The sequence below is a fragment of the Herpailurus yagouaroundi genome, unplaced genomic scaffold (assembly GCF_014898765.1).
Source record: "Herpailurus yagouaroundi ecotype Mexico unplaced genomic scaffold, PumYag 100, whole genome shotgun sequence".
NCBI lineage: Eukaryota > Metazoa > Chordata > Mammalia > Carnivora > Felidae > Herpailurus > Herpailurus yagouaroundi.
In genome coordinates this window covers 47696919-47721094 of record NW_024412391.1, presented here as the reverse complement: position 1 = coordinate 47721094, position 24176 = coordinate 47696919, and the positions used below count along the sequence as shown (strand labels likewise).

Sequence of the window (24176 nt, the reverse complement as noted above, 5' to 3'; positions counted from 1 at the left end):
TAGAAAGGAAAGCCATGATTTTCCATCAGATTCAATTGAATTGAAAAACAGAATGGATATTCCTAAAAATCAACCTAAAGAAAATAGAGAAAACTGCCTTATGATAACACAAAAATGCAAAGAAATGGAAATCATTAGTGAAAAACATAAAAGACCTGAAAGGAAGATACAGGACACTGATGTGAAGTAGGGATTCCACAAGGAACAAGTGGAGGAAAAGTGATATCAAAGAAATCGTAAAAGAAAACTTATTTGAGACTTAAAAAACTTGAACTTTCACACTTATACCAAGTACCAGACCTGATGGAGTGAGATTTTCCTCTCCTAAACATATCCTAGTGATATTTTTTCACCTCCAAAATCAAGAGAGAACTTATTTTTTTTAATGTATGTTTATTTTGAGAAAGAGAGTGAGCACGAGTGGGGGAGGACCAGAGAGAGAATCCCAAGCAGGTTCCATGCTGTCAGTGCAGAGCCTGATTGGGGCTCAGTCTCACCAACCGTGAGATCATGACCTGAGCCAAAAGTTGGACGCTTAACCAACTGAGCGCCCTGGGTGCCCCAAGAAAACCGTTTGACGTGATAAAAATGTTCTGGCACTAGATAGTGGTGATGGTGACACAACATGGTGAATGCACTAAATCACTAATGGTAAGTTTTATGTTGCATGTATTGTATCTTAATTTTTAAAAATATAATAAAAAGAATTTATAAGTTTTTAGAAAGGGTATGTATGATAGGTTACCAGAAATTGGTCACAAATTCTTTTCATCCTTGTATGTATACCACTTATATATGTGACTATAGCTCTTCCATCAAGAAGTGGAGTCTTTTTCCCCTTGTAATCTAAGGTTGGCCATGTGGCTTGCTTTAGCCCATGGGACATTTGCAAATGTGACATGAGCAAAAGCTTAAATGTGCTTTGGGGCTTGCCCTAGTTTGCTGCTGGGGACTCTTCTGCCATCATGAAAAGAAAATTAGAGACCATTTGGGACACAGATGAGTTATACTAGCTGATGTCCCCTTCACCAACCAGCTTGCGTATTACCAAGTATGTGAATGAGGCCAATCTAGACTATACAGTCCCCACTAAGCAACCAGCTGGCTGCAGAGATTAAACCAGCCCAGGTCAAAAGAACCACCCACTTGACCCATAGAAGTGCATTGTTATTTTGAGCCACTAAGTTTTGGTGGTGTTTTTCCTGCATCAACAGGTAATTAACATAAAAGTTTACTTAGAAAAGAAGGAGAATCTGAATGACATTAATTTTTTATCTGCAACAGGAAGTTAGAAGACCACAGCATTAGATATGCAAATCGTAGAGAAAAAAAGAATTACATTTAAAAACATTGTTCATTTGAGATATTGCAAAGACACAATGTATAATCCACCTGGAGCCTTCTGAGAAAAGTATTGGGGGAACTACTACAGCAAAGTATGGTAAAGATCTCAAGATAGGGATATGCTGCATCAACTTCCTTAATTGCAAGCAAAATAAACTGACTTTGCTAGTTTAAACAGAAAAGGAATTTATTGAAAGCTTTTGAGTAACTCAGAATTGGCTGGCTCAGCTCAGTTGGTGAAGCATGCAACTCTTGATCTTGGGGCTGTGAGTTCAAGCCCCAAGTGTGGCGTGAAGTTTACTTAAAATAAAAAATACACACACAAAATTAAATACACAAAATTGCATAGAAATCTCAAATCAAGCTTAGTAAAAGTCTGAATTTGAACAACACAAACTTGTTTAGGTAGATATCACAGTGTTTTACTCAGTAATCAGAGAACACATACAGTTTTCAGACACCTCTGGAGTGTTTACAAATACTGATCAGCAGCCACAGAAAATCTGGAGCACCTAAAAGAGAAGAGACACAGTCTACATCCACTGATTACAGTGCAATAAAGCTGTGAACTAACCTCAAAAGGAAAGCTGTTTCCTCCCACTCCATTCTGAACACTAGATATTTAATTGAGAAATTTAGGAAAATATTTTTAAAGAGGTATTAGTGAACTTACAGGCCAAATAGAAATATATGACAATATATACAGAAAAAAAACAACCCAAACCTTTAGAATGTGACCAAAGTGTTCCTTAAAAAAAAAAAAAAAATTTTTTTTTTTTAATGTTTAGTTTTGAGAGAGAGTGCATATGCAGGAGGGGCAGAAAGGGAGAGGGATACTGAGGATCCAAAGGAGGCTCTGCACTGACAGCAGAGAGCCCGATGAGGGGCTCAAACCCACAAACCATGAGATCGTGATCTGGGGTGAAGTCAGATGCTTAACCGACTGAGCCACCCAGACACCCCAGTGACCAAAGTATTTCTTAGAAGAGAATTTGTAGTCTTAAAATATTTTCCAAATAAATGCATTTATTTTTATCTTTCCTTGACTTGAGTATTCTACTCAAAGAGATAGGAAAAAACTTTAAACACCTAATGAAAGTAGAAGAAAATCTCTTTCAAAGCAAAATTAATAAAATGGAAAAAAGAACACTAATAGACTGTAGACTTGGCCAGGGAAACAAAAGCTAATTATTTCAAAAAATGGTATAAAATAGTAAACAAGTCTAATCAAGAAGGAAAGATCATAGAACAAACAACAAGAATTAGAAAAGGTCAAAGAAACAACATCAAGATATGAACACAAAAGAGAAATAGTCAAAATTGTCTTTAAAAGTTGAAAACCCAGAAATAAGAAATGTTGAAAAGGTAAAGATTTGTTGCCAACGAATGCTCCAGATTTGATGGTTTTATGTGTTAATTCTACCAAGCTTTCAAGCAATAGATTAATTCTGTATTACTTAAATCCAGTGGACATGGATAGAAAACTTTACAGCTCATTCTACAAGGGTAGGATTATTGAGGTGCCAGGATTGGACAGATAACACACACACGCACATGTGATTTTAGTTTCACTTAGGAACAATGATTTATGGGGCCTGTGGGTGGCTCAGTCGGGTAAGCATCTGATTTAGGCCCAGGTAATGATCTCACGATTCATGAGTTCAAGCCCTGCATCGGGCTCTGTGCTGACAGCTCGCGGACGGAGTCTGCTTCGGATTCTGTCTCCCTTTCTCTTTGCCCTTCCCCCACTCGCACTCTGTCTGTCTGTCTGTCGGTCTCTCTCTCTCTCTCTCTCTCTCTCCAAAATAAACGTTTAAAAAAAATTTTTTTAACAATAATGATTTATTTTAAATTCCTTAAAAATAGCAAATTGAGGGGCGCCTGGGTGGCGCAGTCGGTTAAGCGTCCGACTTCAGCCAGGTCACGATCTCGCGGTCCGTGAGTTCGAGCCTCGCGTCGGGCTCTGGGCTGATGGCTCAGAGCCTGGAGCCTGTTTCCGATTCTGTGTCTCCCTCTCTCTCTGCCCCTCCCCCGTTCATGCTCTGTCTCTCTCTGTCCCAAAAATAAATAAAAAACGTTGAAAAAAAATTAAAAAAAAAATAGCAAATTGAATCCATCAATGAATATATTTTTAAAAATAATACTTTACCAAAAAAAATAATATTGTAATACTTTACCACCCTGGTGTGAGATGTTGACAATGGAAGAGATTATTTATGTATAAAACAAGTATATGGGAACCTTGTGGTTTCTACTAAATTTTGTTGTGAACCTACAACTGCTGTGGAAATTAAAGTTTGTTAATTAAAACAATAATACTTTGTGACCCAGTAGGGTTGACTTCAGAAATGTCAGAATGATTGAATGCTTAAGAATCTAACATAATTTGGGGCGCCTGGGTGGCGCAGTCGGTTAAGCGTCCGACTTCAGCCAGGTCACGATCTCGCGGTCCGTGAGTTCGAGCCCGGCGTCAGGCTCTGGGCTGATGGCTCAGAGCCTGGAGCCTGTTTCCGATTCTGTGTCTCCCTCTCTCTCTGCCCCTCCCCTGTTCATGCTCTGTCTCTCTCTGTCCCAAAAATAAACGTTGAAAAAAAAATTAAAAAAAAGAATCTAACATAATTTAATATACTACCAAGCTATAGGAAAAAAATAAATTTTATAATCATAGCAACAGATACTGAAGGCACTTTTATATTTCCATTATCCATTCCTGATTAAAAAACAAAAAAACTCTTGCACTAGAAATAGAATATCTAATTAACCTGTGTCTGAAACCAATAGCAAATATTCTTTACATGGAAAGATGCTACTATTCAACTTTTGCTGGAGATGTCCATTAATGCAATCAGTGAAGACAAAATAAGGTAACAGTAAAAGCTTCCTTATCAGGCATAATCAGAATATTAATTGGTTGTCTAATTTAAAATGTCATTAAAACAGTGGTTAAATAAGAGAGGCTCTGCTGTAAAGGTGTTTAATGTAGTATGTAAGTATACCAATCTTCCAGTCTTTGTGAGGCCCAAACCTAGTCTCTCAGTATTGATCCATGTCATGTCTTAAATAAATCACACCAATAATATATATATATATTTATATATATATATAAATATATATATATATATATTTTTTTAGTTTCCTTGAAATGAATTGAGAACTTAGTCTGAGTATAGAATCCCCTTAGAATTTTGCAGTGTTTTTTCATATCTCACCAGTTGTCTTGGTCATATGCCTAATCTGAGCTTTTCTCAAGTTTGTCTGAAATCTGAAGATTAGTTTTCATAGAAACAACTTTCTTTTCACATTCATATTTTATTGAAAAGCATGATATTTAATTGGGTTGCATAAATACAGAAAATTCAACTGCCAGAAATTAGTTAATAAACAAATATTGGTTCTTGGTGAAGATACCCTCTCTCTGTTGGGAGCATAGATACAAGCTATAGCAGACTGCTCACCATGAGCATCTAGCATGCCATGGCATTGGTTGGTATTAGATAATAGCAGTTAATCTGACAAGTTCATTACCAGGCATCAGTTATGAGAACCTCTGTGATATAAATGTGAAAGTATCAAAACTCATTATCTTAAGGCAACATGAGTTGAAACAGAAAATCAAAAATAATGAACTGAAAAATATTCAACCTCTGACTTTGAAGGGGGGCCTGCAACAAAATCACACACAATAATCAGTGGATTTATTTAGAAGGGGGATTGGCCAACTTTTTCTGTAAAGGGCCAGATAGTTAAATATTTTAGACTTTGTATGCCGTGCACATGTCACACATGGTCCTTGACACTTCTTTTCCCTCTCCCTCTGCCCCACTTTTTTTTTTTTTTTATGACCCTTTAAAACCATGAAAAATGTTTTTAGCTGCTGACCAGCTGGTTGTGGGCTGGATTTAGCTCATGGACAGTACTTTACAGATTCCTGAAACAGAACATTAATAGCCAATTGGGGAGACACTCCCTCTCAAACAAAAATATAGAATAGCTAGGAAAAGGCTGAATGGGAAATGTATGAGGGTTTATATAAACAAATCTGTGTTAATTATATTGAAAATCATAAGAAATCTGAGTAAATGGAGATACATGTCATGTTCCTAAGAGGAGATCCTCTTGTGTTGCGGAACAGTCCCCACAGTAATCCAGAAATGCACTGCAGTCCTAAGTAAAATTATACCAGGATTTTTTACAGTAGAATGTTATAAGCTTATTTTTAAATTTATTTGCAAGAGAAAAATGTTTAACAGTAGCCAACAAAAATTTGAGAAAACATTGAAGGGGCTTCTCCTGCAAAGTATCAATATTGGCCATACTTAATTCAGCATAGCATAGGCATAGGAATAAACCAGTAGAACAGAGAAGGATCCAGATTTGTTAAATTCACTCAGCCTCATTTTTTTGTTTTCAATGTATGTTTGGGGATTTTTTAAGTGATTTTCTATTCATTTATTTTCTTCTATGTTTAGGTATAAGTGTGCTAGCAGAGTGTCTGGACTGTCCTGAATTGAAAGCAACTGCAGATGACTTTATTCATCAGCATTTTACTGAAGTTTATAAAACTGATGAATTTCTGCAACTTGATGTTAAGCGAGTTACACACCTCCTCAACCAGGACACTCTGACTGTGAGAGCAGAGGACCAGGTGACTAAATTGTCTTCTCAGTTTTTTCTTAGTAAAATATCTTTTCTGATTTCTTATGTTTCATGTTTGGATACATGACAAGGAAAAGAATCGTAGTAGGAGAGAATGTGTTCTTTACATTAAACGGAGTATTCCAACGTCTTTTTCATAGGAAAAGTAAGTCTTGCGTGCTTGTAAAGCTTGCTCTTTGAGAGAGAGACCATTTGGTAGAAATAAAGCTATTGGGTACCATGGTAGGAAGAACAGTGCTTCCCCCCAAGGATATCCACATCCTAATTGTCAGAACCTGTTGTGAATATGTTACCTTACATGGCGGTAGGACTTTGCAGATGTGGTTAAAGATCTTTGAGGGGCGCCTGGGTGGCGCAGTCGGTTAAGCGTCCGACTTCAGCCAGGTCACGATCTCGCGGTCTGTGAGTTCGAGCCCCGCATCAGGCTCTGGGCTGATGGCTCAGAGCCCGGAGCCTGTTTCCGATTCTGTGTCTCCCTCTCTCTCTGCCCCTCCCCCGTTCATGCTCTGTCTCTCTCTGTCCCAAAAATAAATAAACGTTGAAAAAAAAAATTTTTTTTAAATAAAAAAAAAAAAGATCTTTGAGATGGAGAGATTATCCAGGTGGGCCGAGTGTAATCTCAAGCGTCCTTAAATGTAGAAGAGGGAGGCAGAAGAGTCAGTGTCAGTGTGATGCAGTGTGAGAAAGACTTGGCTGGATATTGCTGGCTTTGAAGATGGAAGAAGAGGCCGCAAGCCAACGAATGCAGGAGGAGGCTGCTGGATTCTGAAAAAGGCAAGGAGATGCTTTCTCCTCTAGAACCTTCAGGCATCCCCGCTGACACATGGATTTTGACCCATTGTGACCTATTTTGGATTCAACCTCCATAACTGTCAGATTAAACTGCCGGAGGTGTAAGCTGGGTGCAGGCATTTGGGAGCTGGGTAGACTAACACTTAGAAATGCAGTCATTCAATTATTCCCTGTTTTCAGTCCCACATCCTTCTCTGTATTTTATTTAATTTGTTAAATCAGCAGTAGCAAACTAATAGAGGTACTGTAGGATCATATGCTTTGAGTTACTTTTGTTCTCCAGATAAAAGATTAGCACTGGGCCATTTTTGTCCAGTCTTCTTCATGGCCCAGCGTATTATATTAGTCTACAAGTTGACAGGTTGGACCTGGAAGACCTGACTAGGGAAAAACAAACAAAAATCTTAGTTCTGTGACCCATGACTAAAATTAACTGACTTATATGCATTATGGAAAGGGAATTAAAAACGTAACTAGTCTGAAGAAACCTGGCAAACGTTATCTACAGATTATTATTATATCAAGCTTGATGAGCACTATTTATAGGATAATACCGTCAGTGATAAGTCACGTTGATATGCATGGCACCTCCGTAGTCTTCCTCCCAAAACACAGTGCTCCTAGTCTAATCACGAGAAAAACCTCAGACAAACCCAAATTGAGAGACATTTTACAAAATACCTTACCAGAACTCACAACTGTCAAAGTCCATCAGAAACAAGGAAAGTCAGCAAAACTGTTAGTCCTTAAGACCCTAGGTGACATAATGAGTAAATGTGATGTGCTCTCCTTTATGGGATTATGGGACAGAGAAAAAAATTAGATCAAAAACTAAAGAAGTTTTTTTGGAAATACGGACTTTAGTTAATAATGGATCGTTAGCTGTGATAAAAGTATCATACTAATGTAACATTTTAACAGCTGGGTACAGGGTATATCGGAACTTTGTGTGCTATCTTTGTAGTTTTTCTGTAAATCTAAAACTTCGCCAAAATTAAGAGGTTTTTTTCTAAAAAAAAAAATAGACCAATTCCCATTAAAAATTAATTCATATGGAGGTCAGAACTTAGGCCATATTAACACCAATCCCAAATTAACTAATTTAAGTAACTCAAATGTGGCAGGTGTGTTTTCAGTGTGTCTGAACTAGTGATTTGTGGGGACACCTGACTGGCTCAGTCATTAGAACATGTGACTCTTGATCTCATGGCTATGAGCTCAAGCTGCATGGTGGGCATGGAACCAGTATAAAACTAACAATAACAATAAAAAACTAGTGATTCATAAATCGGGTTGTGTTGATGAACTTGGACAGGTAAATACTACAGTATTATTTTGAAAAAAATTCTTATATAATCTGTAATGTATTTTTTAAACATAGAATTCTTATAAAGTTTCTGGAATGTAGATAAGTCTATCAGTTCACAATTCAGGAATATCATATTGAAATAAAATCATAGATGAACTTCATTTCTCTCGGGATGGACATCCTCTTAGGAAATTAAAGTATTCCCGTGATACCAAGTAAACATATATTGGCACTATCATTGACCAGTAGATTTATTTCAGTAGAAATGTACATCACAGCTCCTTCTGAAAAAAGGTTATATTTTGTTTCAAAAAATAAGTTCAATATCCTCCCTGTCATTACATCATATAGTAGTAATTCTAAAAAATATATTACTGACAAGAATCATTAGAGCAGTGTGTAAGCTGTTCTGAAGCACAGGCAAGTGTTGGGGAATGAAAGAAAATGTCTGATAAAATATTGGGAATAAGTGGTTGCGTCTTTATGAGATCCTCCCCTGACCTTCAGTGTGAGAGTAAAGATAGGTAATTGGAAATGTTTCTGCCTTCTAAGAACTTTACTGTGCTGTTTTTCCCCCCTTAGGTTTATGATGCTGCTGTCAGATGGCTGAAATATGATGAACCTAATCGCCAGCCATTTATGGTCGATATCCTTGCTAAAGTCAGGTTTCCTCTTATATCAAAGAATTTCTTAAGTAAAACAGTACAAGCTGAACCACTTATTCAAGACAATCCTGAATGCCTTAAGATGGTGATAAGTAAGTTGCCTTAATACCCATTTATAACCTGATCCTGTAGGCAGTTTCTCATGGGCTTAAAACCCTTTAGAATGGATCAGACTCCATTCAAGACTTAGCTCTTTAATTCTTTTTTTTTTTTTTTTTAAGTTTGTTTGTTTGTTTATTGAGAGAGAGAGGGAGGGATTGAGAATGTCCAAGCAGGCTCTGAGCTGAGAGCACAGAGTCCAATGCGGAGCTCGAACCCACACACTGTGCTGAAACCAAGAGTCAGACACTTAACTGATCTAGCCACCCAGGTGCCCCAAGACTTACCTTTTTTAGATTAATAATCCACTGGGGTTCTTAGCTGTCTACCTGGAGGAGACTTAGCCCCAGCCCTCATTTTATAGGAATGTGTATGATAGAAGGTAAAAATTACTTACGCCTTGTCTCCTTTTGTGTATAATAGCTTTCATGTACTTTGTGCCTAGTGTTTCCTTTTTATTTTACTCAGCCAAATAATATACTGTGATCACTTTTTTTTTTTTCCTTTTTGACCAGCCAACAACTGCCATATTTTGTCATTTACTTAGTTGTTCTTGGCTTGCAGGCTAAGTCCCAACCCCTCTGTAAAATGCTACTTAATAAAATTGTACAATTAAACAATCTGTTGCTTTTATTTCTTGTAAACATCCTTCATAGAGCCTTCGACATATTCCAGTGTGGACTATTTGCACTCTAACCCTGAGACACTCTTCTTGTCCTGGAACTTCCCTTCTCTGCCATCCTGGGATGTCCTTTCACTCCTCTCCTTTGTTATATCCACTGCCTTCCCGGACCTCAGGTCTTCCCCTTTTTTAATTTTCCCTGTTGAATGGAATGTATCCCATAACAGGTTCCTGAGAAAGAGTATGTCATCAGTAAATATTAGGAGACTTGATGAATCTCCTGTATTTATTTTACCATAAAGTGTTGAAGGATAGTAAAACTGGGTATATAGAATTATGTTGAAAATCATTTTAGAAAATTCAAGTTAGAATTTTGAAGGCATTGCTCCATTAACTAGCTGCCAGTGTTGTTTTTCAGAAATCTGATGCCAGTCTGATCCTTTTATTTTTTATTCCTCTTTGTAATTTTTTTGTAATATCCCTGATGTTTTGGAGGTTCACAATAATGTAACTTTGTGTTTTGTCTTTTGTTTTTTTTAGTAATCATGTTGGACATTGTCTTTTCAATCACAAATTTCTCATTTCTCTGTTACTGGTATTGTGATTCTTCAATACAACTCTTGTCTCTGCTTCTCTGATCTGTCTTCCAGGAGACAGCCTTAATTTTTCTATCATCACTTTTACTTCAGCTATTATTTTTAATTTCTGTGAGCTTTTACTTATTCTCTAATTCCTTATTTCATGGTTATAATACCTTATTCTGAAGTAGCATTATAGTGCCTTTCATGTTTATCTTGTCTGCATTTTCTGTATTACCTTTGAATTTTGTTTTTCTGTTTTTGTTGTTGGAAGCTTTTCTTAATGTGTTATCTGTGAGTCATATTTATAAGACTAAGTTATTAATAAAGCCAATAGCACTGTATATGTGAGTGGGCTCTTGGTTCTTGGCCTGAACTGTAGGGTAATCAGTGTAAACACACGTTTTTTTGTTTTATTTTTGAGAGAGATAGCAAGCAGGGGAGGGACAGATAGAGAGGGAGACAGAATCCCAAGCAGGCTCCACACCATCAGCACAGTGCCCGATGTGGGGCTTGAATTCACAAACTGAGATCGCGACCTGAGCCGAAACCAAGAGTCGGGTGCTTAACCGACTGAGCCACCCAGGTGCCTCAACACACATTTTGTTTTTAATTGAGGACCCCTCCAATGTTAGCATCTATAAATATTTTCTCAGATAGTTGGATACAGGCATTTGGGAGCTGGGTGGGGAATATTTTGATATGTAGACTTTCACTTAACCCTTGTCATCAGGCTCATACCCTTCTCTGTGTGATTCTCCAAAGACCAGTCATCATATATCCTACTTGGAGAAGGCATGGCAGGTTACTGGACTGTGCAGTAGGGGAAGGAAACCTGACAAAGTGTTGTTTATTCAGAATTTTAAAGCTCTCTTGTTTTCATCCCCACCCCACTTTCTGGGGGTCCTTCCTATCTCCCATTATGAATCTTTCCAGGCTTCTGCAAGATAATTTGGCTTGCTTCTCATTGGTGTCTCCTTCCACAACCATCTCATTTTCTTTTTCTTTTTTTTTAATGTTTTATTTTTGAGAAAGAGCACGAGTGGGGGAGGGGCAGAAAGGGAGACACAGAATCTGAAGCAGGCTCCAGGCTCTGAGCTGTCAGTACAGAGCCCAATGGGGGCTTGAACTCATAAGCTGTGAGATCATGACCTGAGCTGAAGTCAGACACTCAACCAACTGAGCCACCCAGGTGCCCCCACAACCATTTCATGTTAACGCTCTATCTGCTATATGTCTTCACTTACTGAGTTTCAGGGTTATATAGATCTTCTAGTATTATCAAAGGTAGAGTTTGTTTCTTGCTTCATTGTTGTTTGGGATGGCTTTCAAGAGAAGAAGAGAAAAAGGTCTTAAAACTGGCACATTCAGTCTCCAGTTCTTTTTATCGTTAAGTCTGAATCAGTGTTTTTGTATTATTAACTCTGAATCTAGTGTTAGGGATGTAGTTGGAAATGTCTTCCTTATTCCAAGGTAATTTTTTAATTTCATAAATTCTTGTCTTGTGCACTTAACGGATTTCTTATTTTCTCCTTTTTAAAAAAAATGTTGAAACCTTGTATCCAACTGAAATTTATTTGAATACAGAAGAGTCTATCTTTTTTTCCTCTTTAAATGTCTGGCAAGATGGCCCAATATCATTATTGAATAATTTATCTTTTCCCACTGATTTGAACATCATGAACTAAATTTCTCCTTATCTGTATACACACAAAAATCAGTTTCTCTTCCATTTCATTCTGGTACCTTTTAATTATTGTTGTACCTCATTTAAATTATATGTCCTGGAGAATTTATAATTTTCTTTTTATAAACTCCTACATTTCTTAAAATCTTTTTTTAGATATTTTTGTTGTTGCTGTTGTGAATTGTATTTGCATTTGTCATTACTCATTTCTTTTTAAAACTTGTTCAGTTGATTTCTCTTGCTTTTTCTAGGGATTTAATCTTTTATCTGCAAGTAATGATAATTTTAGATTCTCCCCTCTACTATTTATACCTTTTATTTTGTTACATTGACTACTTTCAATAGCCTTTTCATGACAGTGTGCAGTTAACTAATAATGATAAATGGCAGCCTTGTATTTTCCTTTCTGGAAATACCTTTAGTCCTAGTGGTGTGGATCTGGGTTCTGACTATGGTTGGCTGTGTGTGTGTGGTACTAGATGGATATGAGTAGAGTGGGTGTCTATAATTAAGACAGTACTTTCGTTTTCCTAAACTCTAAACTTTAATAAGCACCCATCAGTTGGTTTTTTTTTCTGAGAGTTTGAGGATTTTGGCAAATATTGCTATAAGTGTTGTTTTAAAATTTAGTATGCATATTTAAGCTGTACAGAAAGATATAAAAACTAATAATGAAAATATTCATGAACTTACCTAGCACCCTGAGAAGTCAGTACAGATGAAGCATCCAATGTGTTCCTCCCCAGTGATGGCTCACATTCTTCTACCTAGGAGGAAACAATAGCCCTGAATATGGTGTTTGATCAGCATGCAGTTCTTTACCATATATATAAGCAACATTTAGTATTGTTTTGCCTATTCCATATATATAAGCAACATTTAGTATTGTTTTGCCTGTTCCTAAATGCTACATGAATGGTATACTGTATGTATTCTTCTGCAACTTGCTTTTTTTTTTTTAACGTTTATTTATTTTTGAGACAGAGAGAGACAGAGCATGAACGGGGGAGGATCAGAGAGAGGGAGACACAGAATCTGAAACAGGCTCCAGGCTCTGAGCGGTCAGCCCAGAGCCCGACGCGGGGCTCGAACTCACGGACCGCGAGATCATGACCTGAGCCGAAGTCGGCCACTTAACCGACCGAGCCACCCAGGCGCCCCTGCAACTTGCTTTTAATATACTTTTTTAATGTTTATTCTTGAGGGAGAGAGAGACAGTGAGAGTGGGGGAGGGGCAGAGAGCGAGGGAGACACAGAATTAAACTCATGAGCCATGAGATAATGACCTGAGCTGAAGTCAGACGCTTAACTGACTGAGTCACCCAGGTGCCCCCTGCAACTTGCTTTTAAAAATACTTTCTAATTTCCATTATGTTTTCTCTTGTGACCAATAAGTTTAGTAGAAGTATGCTTTTAAATGCCTTTGGTCATGGATTTTTAACTTAATTGCATTGTGGTCTAAGAATGTTATGATCAGATACCAGTTTTTTAATATTTATTGAAAGTTGTCAATATTTGTAAAGTTGTTTTGTATCTTTTATGACTAATTTTTTGGTCTAGTTAATTTATCATTTACTGACAAAGTTGTATTATATTCACCCACTATAGTGGATTTCTCCATTTCTCCTGTAATTTTGTTAATTTTTCTGTTCTATATTTTGAGGGTTCTAAATATGAGTTTAGAAATGTTATCTTCCTGGTGAATGCAACCTTTTATCATTATGTAATGATCTTCTTTTTCCCTAGTAAAGATTGTTGCCTTTCTCTATTTTATCAGATATTTATATAACTAAACCACTTTTTATCTGGTTACTATTGTCTTAGCTTATATTTATGCATTCATTTCTTTTCAAACATTTTGTGTCCTTATATTTTAGTTAGATCTCTTAAAAACAGCATATAGCTTTATTTTCTTTTTTAAACCCTTTCTTACTATCTTTTAACAGGTAAATTATATTCCATTTAATTTATTGTAAATACTATTATATTCTTATTTCTAATACCTTATTTTGCACTTTTTGTTCATCCCAATTTTTCTATGCTTTTTTAATCTCCTTTTGGGTTGAGGTTTATTCCCTTCATTTTTTCCTTCTGTTAGAGAAGTTTTATATTTTGTATCAATCTTTTTAATAGTTATGCTTTATATTTTAATATGTGTACCTTAAACATTAATATTTCTACCTGCTTCCAGGGGCACCTGGGTGGCTTAGTTAGTTGAGCTCGTCTGACTCTTGATTTCAGCTCAGGTCATGATCTCATGGTTCGTGGGTTTGAGCCCCACATGAGGCTCTGTGGCTGGCAGCACGGAGCCTGCTTGGGATTTCTCTCTCCCTCTCTCTCTGCCCTCTCCCATTCGCACTGTCTCTGTCTCTCAAAATAGATGAATAAACTTAAAATATATATATTTCAGGGCACCTGGGTGGTGCATTCAGTTAAGCATCCAACTCTTGGTCGCAGCTCAGGTCATGATCTCACAGTTTGAGAATAAGAGCCCCACATTGGGCTCTGCTCTGATGGTGAGGAGCCTGCTTGGGATTCTGTCTCTCCTTCTCCATGCCCCTCCCTTGCTTGTGCATGTGCACAATGTGCACTCTCTCTCTCTCTCTCAAAATGAAAAAATAAACATAGATAGATTGATTTCTACCCTTCTCTAGAAGAAAACAAGGGTCTTAGGACATTTTAATTCAGTATATCTCTTTAGGTGTTCTGTATTTTAGTTCTTTTCTTTTTTTTTTTTTTTTAACTTTCCAAGTGGGACATTATAATTTTTTTATAATTTTTAAAAAATATAGTGAGTGTTTATTTACCAGTTTCTTTGCCCACCATTTCTTGTACCTTAGACCTTCCTTCTGAGATTATTTTCCATATTTCTACATTTATGGTCTGATTGTAATAGCCATTGTAAATGATTATCTGGAAATGTCTTTTTATTCATCCTATTCTTAAATGAAAGGTTAAGTGGGCGTATAATTCTAGATTGAATACTTGAAGGTGTTATTTCACCCTGCATCATTACTGTTGATCCCTGCTATTAGTCTAGTTGTCATTCTTTGTAGATGATCTGAATTTTTTCTGTGGCTTTTTACAAGAGCTTTTCTTTATTTGTGGTGTTTAGCACCAAATGTGTATGGGTGTTTATTTCTTTAGTTTATCCTGCTTGGTATTTGTTTTGTTTCCTGAGTCCAATGATCTGTGTTTTTCATCATTTGGAAAATTCTCAGCCATTTTTTTCTTCAAATAATGCCACAGCTTCAGGAATTCTTCAGTTAGAAATGTTGGCAGGTCTTGCCTTTGTGATTTCTAAACTTTCCATTCATCTTTGTCTCGTTGTGTTGCATTTGGGGTAATCCTTCAAGTCTGTATTCCAGTTCACTGATTCTTTCATCTATTTCTATTCTAGTCAGTTGTTTAACTTACCCTTTCAGTTTTGAATATTACTTGATATTTCTTTTTTTTTCATAGCAGCCTGGTCATTTTCAGTGGCCTTTCTTTGCTCATGTTTTCAGTTCTTTTATTTCTGTAAACACCTTAAATATAGTTATTTTATGTTTTATGTTTGATGATACCAATATGTGAAGTCTTTGAAGACCAGATACTGCTATTTGTTGCTTGTTTTGACTCATTTCTGGTTGCTTAATTCCTTATGTGTTTTGTGATTTTTGTATTGTGAGCTTATATTTGTTTGATAGTAATCTCCAAGAATATGGGGAGACCTGGGTTGTATTCCTGTGAGTCTTCCCTGCTCACCTCAAGAGGAGAATAGTATTTGCTTTTGCCAAGTGCCCTGGGGCACAAAAATCCAAGACTACTTTGAATTTTTCTTGGCTTACAGTTTCCTAGATTTACAGATAGGTAAATTCAAACCTCAGCCTTTACAAGGGCAGGGCCATCATTATAAATTCTTTGTATAGAATTTATAAAGGAAAGGAAACTTTACCTCTACCTGGAGCTGAAATTTAAATAGGCAAAGTATTATTTCCCCATTCTGCCATAAGGCAGCTTAGTTTTTTGGCATTTTGTTTTGTTTTGTTTTGGCTCATCTTTTCATTAAAGGTATATCAAGTCCAAGTGAATTGGCTTTAGGCAAAGATCTCAGTTCCAACACCTTACTTGTATAAATCTAAGACCTCTCTCCCTCATACAGCCAATAAAATAAATTTCTATGTTTCCGATATTATCAAAAGCCCTCAGAGTTGCTCCAGGGTCTCTAAATGCTTACCATTCTAGTGTTTAGTTTTCTCATTTTTCACCCTCTGATCTTGGCTGTGCATTTTTTTTTGTCACTTTAACTATTTTATTTTATTTTTTATTTTATTTTATTTTATTTTACTCTTTACTCTTTTTACCCTTTACTTTTTATTTTACTTTAAGTAATCTTTTTTTTTTTTTAATTTTTTTTTCAACATTTATTTATTTTTGGGACAGAGAGAGACAGAGCATGAATGGGGGAGGGGCAGAGAGAGAGGGAGACACAGAATCAGAAACAGGCTCCAGGCTCTGAGCCATCATCCCAGAGCCTGACGCGGGGCTCGAACTCACGGACCACGAGATCGTGACCTGGCTGAAGTCGGACGCTTAACCGACTGCGCCACCCAGGCGCCCCTACTTTAAGTAATCTTAAGAAAGCCCAACATGGGGCTCAAACCCACAACCCAAAGATCAAGTTGTATGCCCTACTGACAAGCAAGCCAGGTGCCCCTTAGCAATGCATTTAAAACATAAAACGATGTTTTAACATTTATTATTTCCAGCATTAAAGTTATTTTGTTTTTGTGGAAGTCTAAACTGTCATGCTGCTGTAAGTAGAAGTTAAGCTTATTCTTTGAAGAGGCCTGAAATGTGCAGGCAATGACTGTAATATGCTAAGTTAAGTATACTAATGCTAACTCTCCTGGGCTCTTGAATTCCCAGTCATCCTAAACCAAAAACCACATGGATAGTATCCACAAATGGGACCAACTGTAAGATTTCAATTAATGTGATGATCAAGAAAGCCTCTCATAGAAGGTAGCTGGAACCTACTTTGAACCATTAAGTTGTTTTTGGTGCCTTATCTGGACATTTCATTTAAGGTATAGCTGGTTTCAGGCACAAAGTTAAGGAAATAAATGAAAGAGAAAGGAGCATGTTCCCTCCTGCCTAGGACATCTTTCTCAGGAGTGGCATCAAGTTTGAGTGTCCTAGTAATTAAATAGTATCACTTGCCTCTTAATTTGGAAGTTAAGTAAAATTTTCATTAGATTTATCACACTGCTACTACTTAATAATATCGTTATGGCATTAGGTAGGTTGACCCAATATTGTCCCTTAAATTGGAAAAGTACTATGATATATCCATACAATGGAATGCTTTGTATTTACTAAAAATATTTTAAATGAATATCTAGTAATTTGGAAATTTTTCATAAGTGGTAAAAGCATGAAACAGTATATGGTATACTATCTTTTTGTTAAATGAAAATAAAGAATTTTTAAAAGACTAGGAATATTTTGATCCAGTTAAAGTGTGAAGAGAAAAAAGAGAAGAGGGTATAAGTTAGGGACATATCTTTATGAATACCTACATTTAAGCAGTGGTAGAAGGAAAAGAACCAGGAAAGGAGAATTTATTAAACTGCTTGAACCAAAGGATGGTGTCTTGAAAACCAAGGTATAGAGAGAATTTTAAGAAGTACAGCATAGGTGCCCATTAGTCTCTTAAGTTCATAAAGATGAAAGAAAAAATTGGAACCAAAAAGATACCTTTAGATTAGGGCTTTCACCTTTTGGATTTCACACATGTTAATATTAGATTTTTTGTCATGCCTCCATTCCCACACCGTGTGTTATATTTCTGGTTTCATTGGATAAAGCACTGCACCTGTTTCTTCATACATGATGTGAGCTGTTAAAGACAACTAGCCAATCTCATTCAAGTACATACAGTATTTAGTTCCTATGTGGATTCTGAATTGATTTAGAAACAGGATGGCAGGGGCGCCTGGGTGGCGCAGTCGGTTAAGCGTCCGACTTCAGCCAGGTCACGATCTCGCGGTCCGTAAGTTCGAACCCCGCGTCGGGCTCTGGGCTGATGGCTCAGAGCCTGGAGCCTGTTTCCGATTCTGTGTCTCCCTCTCTCTCTGCCCCTCCCCCGTTCATGCTCTGTCTCTCTCTGTCCCAAAAATAAATAAACGTTGAAAAAAAAAATTTAAAAAAAAAAAAAAAAAAAAAAGAAACAGGATGGCAGGATTATTCTGGAAATCCAACCAAGTGTAGGGATTCCAGAAAGCCAATCAAGGCTCTGTTATTTATTAGATTTTTTTTCTTTTTTAAAAATAAAGACAGTAGGTTATTCTAAAATTCCCTGACTAATACAAGCAGCTGAGACTCTTCTAGGCTTTGGGACCTGGGCAGAGCTAAATGGAGGAAAGAAGACCTCAAACCTCCCTTCTTCAGATCATTAATTACCTTCCTAACATCTGCCTTAGCACTGTCTTTTCAAAGCGGAAGCAAAATAGCACAGTCGAAGCCACTGCAAGGGCCAGACCAACTTCTTACTCAAAATTTGCAAGTGACAATACCTGACTCTAAAGGGAATAACTCCCAAAGCAATAAGCCTAAAGAGCAAAGAGCTCCCCAGGAAAGATGTCAGAGTATTTGTTTCTAGCCCTGTCCTTGTAGAGAAAAAGCCTACCAGTAAAGCCCCAGCTTATGCTTCCTACAGAGGTCAACACAGTTGGCCACAGTCAGCCACTTTTACCCAGTGGCCTGTTGTTTGCAAACCATTACCTCCTGTCCCTCTCCTTCCTTGCTACCTGTCTTCTCTTGTTGGGAGTATCCACAGTACACTTGTGCCTGTGTGGAGCCCTCCTAGAGCAGTAGCTCTTAAATTCCAGCATTTCTGATTTACAAAGTCTGGGGTCAAGTACGGTAATTTGTATTTTTAACAAGTTTCCAGGCACTGCTGCTACTAGTGATGGTCAGGCAAGAACCACTATCTCAGACCAGGAACAGGAGGGCTAGAGGGGAGGTCAGCAAACTACACTCCACAGGCTAAAGCTAGCCCTGAGCTAAAAGGATTATAAAAACAAACAAATGGAGAGTATGTGACAAAAACCATCTGTGGCTCGCAAAGCCTAAAATATTTACTATCTGGCCCTTTCCAGAAAAAGTTTGCTGACCCCTGACCTAGAGCATGTGCCAGAGCCTTGGCTGCAAAGGTCTCCTGCCGTTCCAATACAAAGTGCTTCTACTCAAACTCTGAAATGAAGGAGGTGCTAAATATTGATTTTCATTCCCTCACAAACTTCTCCAACCTGTCTCTTTTTATTTGAAAGCCCAGCACAGCATCATGAACAAAGTGTTTTGCATGTGTTGTTGACATTATTTTGTCTCTGGATCTATAATACTGCACATCATACATAATTCAAAAAGATACACAAGGGTATATAGTGAAAAGTCTGTCCCCTATCCCCTTGTTCCCTCATGCGGGAGGTTACTTGAGTCTGCATACACATTTACGTACATATACTTGTATAAATTATATAACTGTGTATATATGCATAAAACGTACATTTTAAAACACAAATGGTATCACGCTGTGTACTCTGCTACATATTGCTTTTTTTTTTTATTCCATGTTAGTTTTGGGAGATTATTCCATGGGTACATATTCCCTTTTTCATTTTTCTTAACAGCCACATACAATACTCCATTATATGGATATACAGTAATTTTTAACCACTTTCCTAACTGAACTTTAGGTTGATAAACTCCTGGAAGAATTAAGAAGAATCATTGACTATAAAGAGTGTGTGCATTTGTAATTTCGGTGGATCACACTATTGCCTTCCAAATAGTAGTACCTGTTCACGTCCCCCAACCCCCCCCCCCCAGCACTGTATAGAAGGCAGCATGTGCTTCCCCACACCTATATTCTACCCTGTGTCCAGACAGTTTGATCTTGGCCAATTTGATAAGTGAAAAAGTATGATTTAATTTGCATTTCTCTAATTGAGCACTTCAGCGTCTTTTTGTATGTTTAAGAGTTAGTATATTTAAGTAGTTCTTTTTCTGTGAACTGTGTTCAGTTACTTAATGGAATTTTCTGTTAGTAACTGGTCTTAATCTTGTTAACGGTATCTTTCAATATTTGTCCCTTTTGTTGATAAATATTTTCTTAGTTTGTCATTGTCTTTTGTTTTTTTTTTTCTTTCTGCCATGCAGCAATTTAACTTAAAATTTTATGTAGTTAAGTCAGTTTTTTTAGTTTTTTGTTATTTTTTTTCATGGCTTCTGTGTTTTCTGCCTTAGCTTTTCCACTTGGGGCCTATTTTTAAAAAAGAATACTGTTGTATTTTTCTCTTAGTACCTTTATGAGATTTTTTGCATATTCAGGTATTCTTTTGATTTGGAACTTAGAATAAATTATGAGGTAGGGGTATAACTTTTTCCTTTTTTTTTTTTTACATTTATTTAATTTTTACATTTATTTATTTTTGAGAGACTGAGCACAAGTGGGGGAGGGGCAGAGAGAAGGAGACAGAATCTGAAGCAAGCTCCAGGCTCCGAGCTGTCAGCACAGAGCCCGACACGGGGCTCGAACTCACAAACCGTGAGCTCATGACCTGAGCCGAAGTCCGACACTTAATTGACTGAGCCACCCAGGCGCCCCATAACTTTTTTCTTTATATCATTATCTAACATGATTTATTGAGCAACCCACCTTCCCATGCTGGTTTGAAATAATACCTTAAAAGTTTTTCATTGTTAAATGGCCATTGACAAAATGAAGGAAATGCTAAATGAAAAGGATCAGGTTAGATCACACTAATTCTGAACTGTCATTGCATTTTCAAATCATCTAAGGCATCTACTTTCTCGAAGTGTGTATCTGAATTACCATGGGATTTTGTTAAATACGTAGATTCTGATTCACTAAGCCTAGTAGGTTCTGGGGTTCACTATTTCTGATAAGCTCCCAGATGCTAAAGCTGTTGGTCTTTGAACTACATTTTAAGTGGCAATACTTGTGCCTGGGCCCCTCCAACAGAGTTTTTTACTTTATTCGTCTGTGGTAGTTTCAGAGATTTCCGAGGTGATTCTAATGTACAGTTAGGGTTGAGAACTGATAGATTAGGAGATCTAAATTTCAGTAACTATTATTTTGGCAAACTATTGCTTAAAGAGCCAGATAATTACCTGGTGTAAAGTAAGTGGGTTTGGCGTTCTTAGCCTAATCGTGATTGCTGAGAATAATAAATTGGTTAGGACTCCAACCCTTACACATTTTCCTACCTTTCCCCCCTCTTTCCTTAACTGCTTTAAAAGGATAATAGAAAAACAGTTACAGAAGTAAAAGCACTATTATATTTGGTTATTTCCTTTTCAAAGCATTAAAGTGCCTAAAGTTTTTGAAAAGTTGCTATATGTTTTTCCACAGGTGGAATGAGGTATCATCTGCTGTCTCCAGAGGATCGAGAGGAATTGGTAGAAGGCACAAGGCCCAGAAGAAAGAAACATGACTACCGCATCGCCCTGTTTGGAGGCTCCCAGCCACAATCTTGTAGATATTTTAACCCAAAGGTAACTGATTTTTATTGTTTTTGTTTTTGAAAGCTCAGAGCACATAAACACTCATCTGCCACTAGTAATAATCATACGTTTAGAGAAGTTACAGTTTGTGTTGTTCTTTCACATATCTTTTGATATACATAGTTGTCTTCTTTAACAAATAAAGAAATTGAGGCTCCTCAGATTTTAAATGTTTCAGTAATTGCTCTGGAATGCAGTGTAGTAACCACTGTATCAAAGAAAATGGAAAACTAGTTCTCCTATCTTACCTCATTTTGTTACTAACCCCTTGCATTCATTACGACTCCTTGTTTCCTTTAGGTGCTATTTTCAATGACAATATGGTTCTGGAGCTGTATGAGGGTTGTTGTTGTTTTTTTTTCTTTACTTTAGTAATTATGTTTTAGTGTAAATTAATACATACTCATTCTGGAAAATTTGAAAACCTAGAAAATCACAAAGAAAACAGATAAAGTTACCTTTAACTATGGAAATAATTATCAATTTTAATGTGTTTTCCAGTACATGTTATACCATTTGGACCAGCAGAACCTGAGTCATAGGTCTAGAAATACAATTTTTAATAGACTATTAATTATAACCTTGAGAAAGGCCACTTACATTTCTACCCCTCGTTTCTTAGTCTTGTATGTTTTGGCTATGGAAGGGATAATACCATATTCTGTTAGTACTAAATGTGTTGCTGGGGCAGAGCAAATATTATAGTCCTAAAATATAACACCCAACCTTGCAAGGTGGTACCCATAACTGGTGTTGAATCTAAGCATATAATGGTCTCTTTATTATTTTGTTGGCCCATTTTTGGTTGATGATAGATACCTGATAAGTCCAGAGCATCCTCTTGACATCAGGATGCTTATCTGATACTTGTTTCTTTGGAGGCAGTCTGTGTCATACTGTAGTAGTGATGTACAAAGCATTTGTAATATGGTGATGTTGTCAAGTGTACAAGAGAGAGTGAAGTCCAAGCCAAGTCCAAAGTATTAGTTCCAATGAGGGCAGAGCATTGTCCCTTTAACAGTGGAGGGGTCCCAGTGCAGTTAGCCTGGTATTAGATAACTAACTGGTTCCCACAAGGTTTGGTAACAAATCAAGGGCTTAGGATTGATCAATATTCCTGACAAAGTGGGAGCTGACTAGTGGATAGCCACATTGGCCTTAGGGCGGGAAAGTATGTTAGCTTCCACAGCTGCTAGCGTATGCAGCCTCTGTCATTGACCCTGTGATCACTCATAAGCCCATTGAGCACAAGCATCAGATTGAAAAGGGAAGGTATAGATGGCAGTCCTATCCATGTAATTATTAAGAGACTTTACTGGTGGGCACTCTGTTAAGAATTCATATGGGATGCAAGTTTGTGTCCTTTCTAGAGGGCCATCTACATTATCCTTCCTCGAATCTTTCTGTCAACAGTCTTACATTGTTGCTTATTTCAGGTGTGCATCCATCTGGGTGAACCATTAGCTACTGTCAAGAATTGATAAAAACTGACCTTAGCCTGTCTCTCCTGAAGGGCATAATGGAAAATAAAAGGAACTACTTGAAATTCTGCCAAATCAGAAGGTTTCTTCTGAATTGTCCTTTAGTACCATTTTTGAAGGGACTAAAATGCTTTAGCAGTCCCCTCTTGGCTAGTACTATCACAAATGATCCAAGCTCAGGTCTTTCACATTTATCAGCTGATTTATCAGGGACCACCTCCGCAAAGACATAACGCTGGCCGAAGGAGAAGACCTCCTAGGAAGGAGTTGTGATTCGTCCTTTCAGGTATTCTGTGCCTTTGGGACCTCCATAAGTGCAGGGTTATGTTTACAAACCAAATGATTGGTCAAAGGCATGCTATTTGTGATTTGATAGATCAGGTAAAATGGTTCAAAACAGGTTAATGATATGGTCAACCTGGTTTCCTTTGGTGTCAGACATTTGCTGTCTGTCACAACCTAGTGGCCAGCCAGGACCTATGTACTGAAAAAAAATGGGTTGGCCTTGCTCCAGAATCCCAGGGGCATGCTCCATGATCATACTGGAACATGCCCCAAGCTATAAGCAGCACACTGGTCAGTACATTGATGCCCCAGGATCACAAAGTAAACTGAGCAGCCAACCCATTCTACTATAGCCTGTCCTACTTAGAAGGTTGTCTCCTGCTCTAGCTTTCACTTGCAACTGGCAGCTTTTTGGTTTACCCTATAAACATATAAAAGTGGGACACTCAGTTACAAGATCTGTTCCATCTGTAGTATGTAGGAGATACTTGGGGCAGCAAGCTATAGCCTTCGTTTCCAAGGAGCTATACCAACATGCTGTAGATCAGAGCCTAATGAACTTTGTTTATAAAGGACTTCATAATAAATATTTTCAGTTTTGTAGGCTACACAGTCTCTGTCATTACTGGTCAACTCTGATGGTATAGCAGGAAAACAGCCATAAACTACATGAACAAATGGGCATGGGTGTGTTCTTATTTATTTACAAAAATAGGCAGTGATTTGCCAGCCCAGTTTTGCCATCTGTAGGCCATAGTTTGCCAACCCAGCTCTAGACCTGTGCACATCTTTGAACTTTGTAGTGACTGTATTCTAGGCTAAGCTTCTGTCCTGTCAAGCATTTGTCTTACCACTTCGTGTTCTCCAGAACTGATCAGAATTACGGGCATCAATATAGGAAACCAGGGTGTGACAACCTTTGGTAAAGTGAGATAGATGAAGGGTCCTGCAGCTTAGATTATAGCATACAGAGTCCTCTCTTTACTTGAGGTCAGACCATGAAATGGTTTTGTTTTCCCTGCCAGCTGAAAAGAAATCCCATCGAATGGTATGGATAGACAGTAACAGAAATACTCATGGCAGAG

At 37.4% G+C, this 24176-nt stretch overlaps 1 protein-coding gene and 1 long non-coding RNA gene across 7 annotated transcripts in view; one reads left to right on the top strand and one right to left on the bottom strand.

Moving 5' to 3' along the window:
• KLHL7 (kelch like family member 7) overlaps positions 1-24176 on the top strand; it is a 69598-nt gene that overhangs the window by 24010 nt on the left and 21412 nt on the right. For all 6 annotated transcript variants that reach the window (XM_040472449.1, XM_040472443.1, XM_040472448.1 and 3 more), the window contains 3 exons: positions 5814-5989; positions 8684-8858; positions 21174-21316. In XM_040472449.1, coding sequence (XP_040328383.1) covers positions 5814-5989; positions 8684-8858; positions 21174-21316 — 494 coding nt within the window. The remainder of the gene's footprint in view (positions 1-5813; positions 5990-8683; positions 8859-21173; positions 21317-24176) is intronic.
• LOC121028628 (uncharacterized) lies at positions 7054-12601 on the bottom strand. Its single transcript, XR_005789356.1, has 3 exons — positions 12446-12601; positions 11313-11390; positions 7054-7173 (listed from the first exon to the last, which is right to left on the bottom strand). It is a non-coding gene; the product is annotated as an uncharacterized LOC121028628 (long non-coding RNA).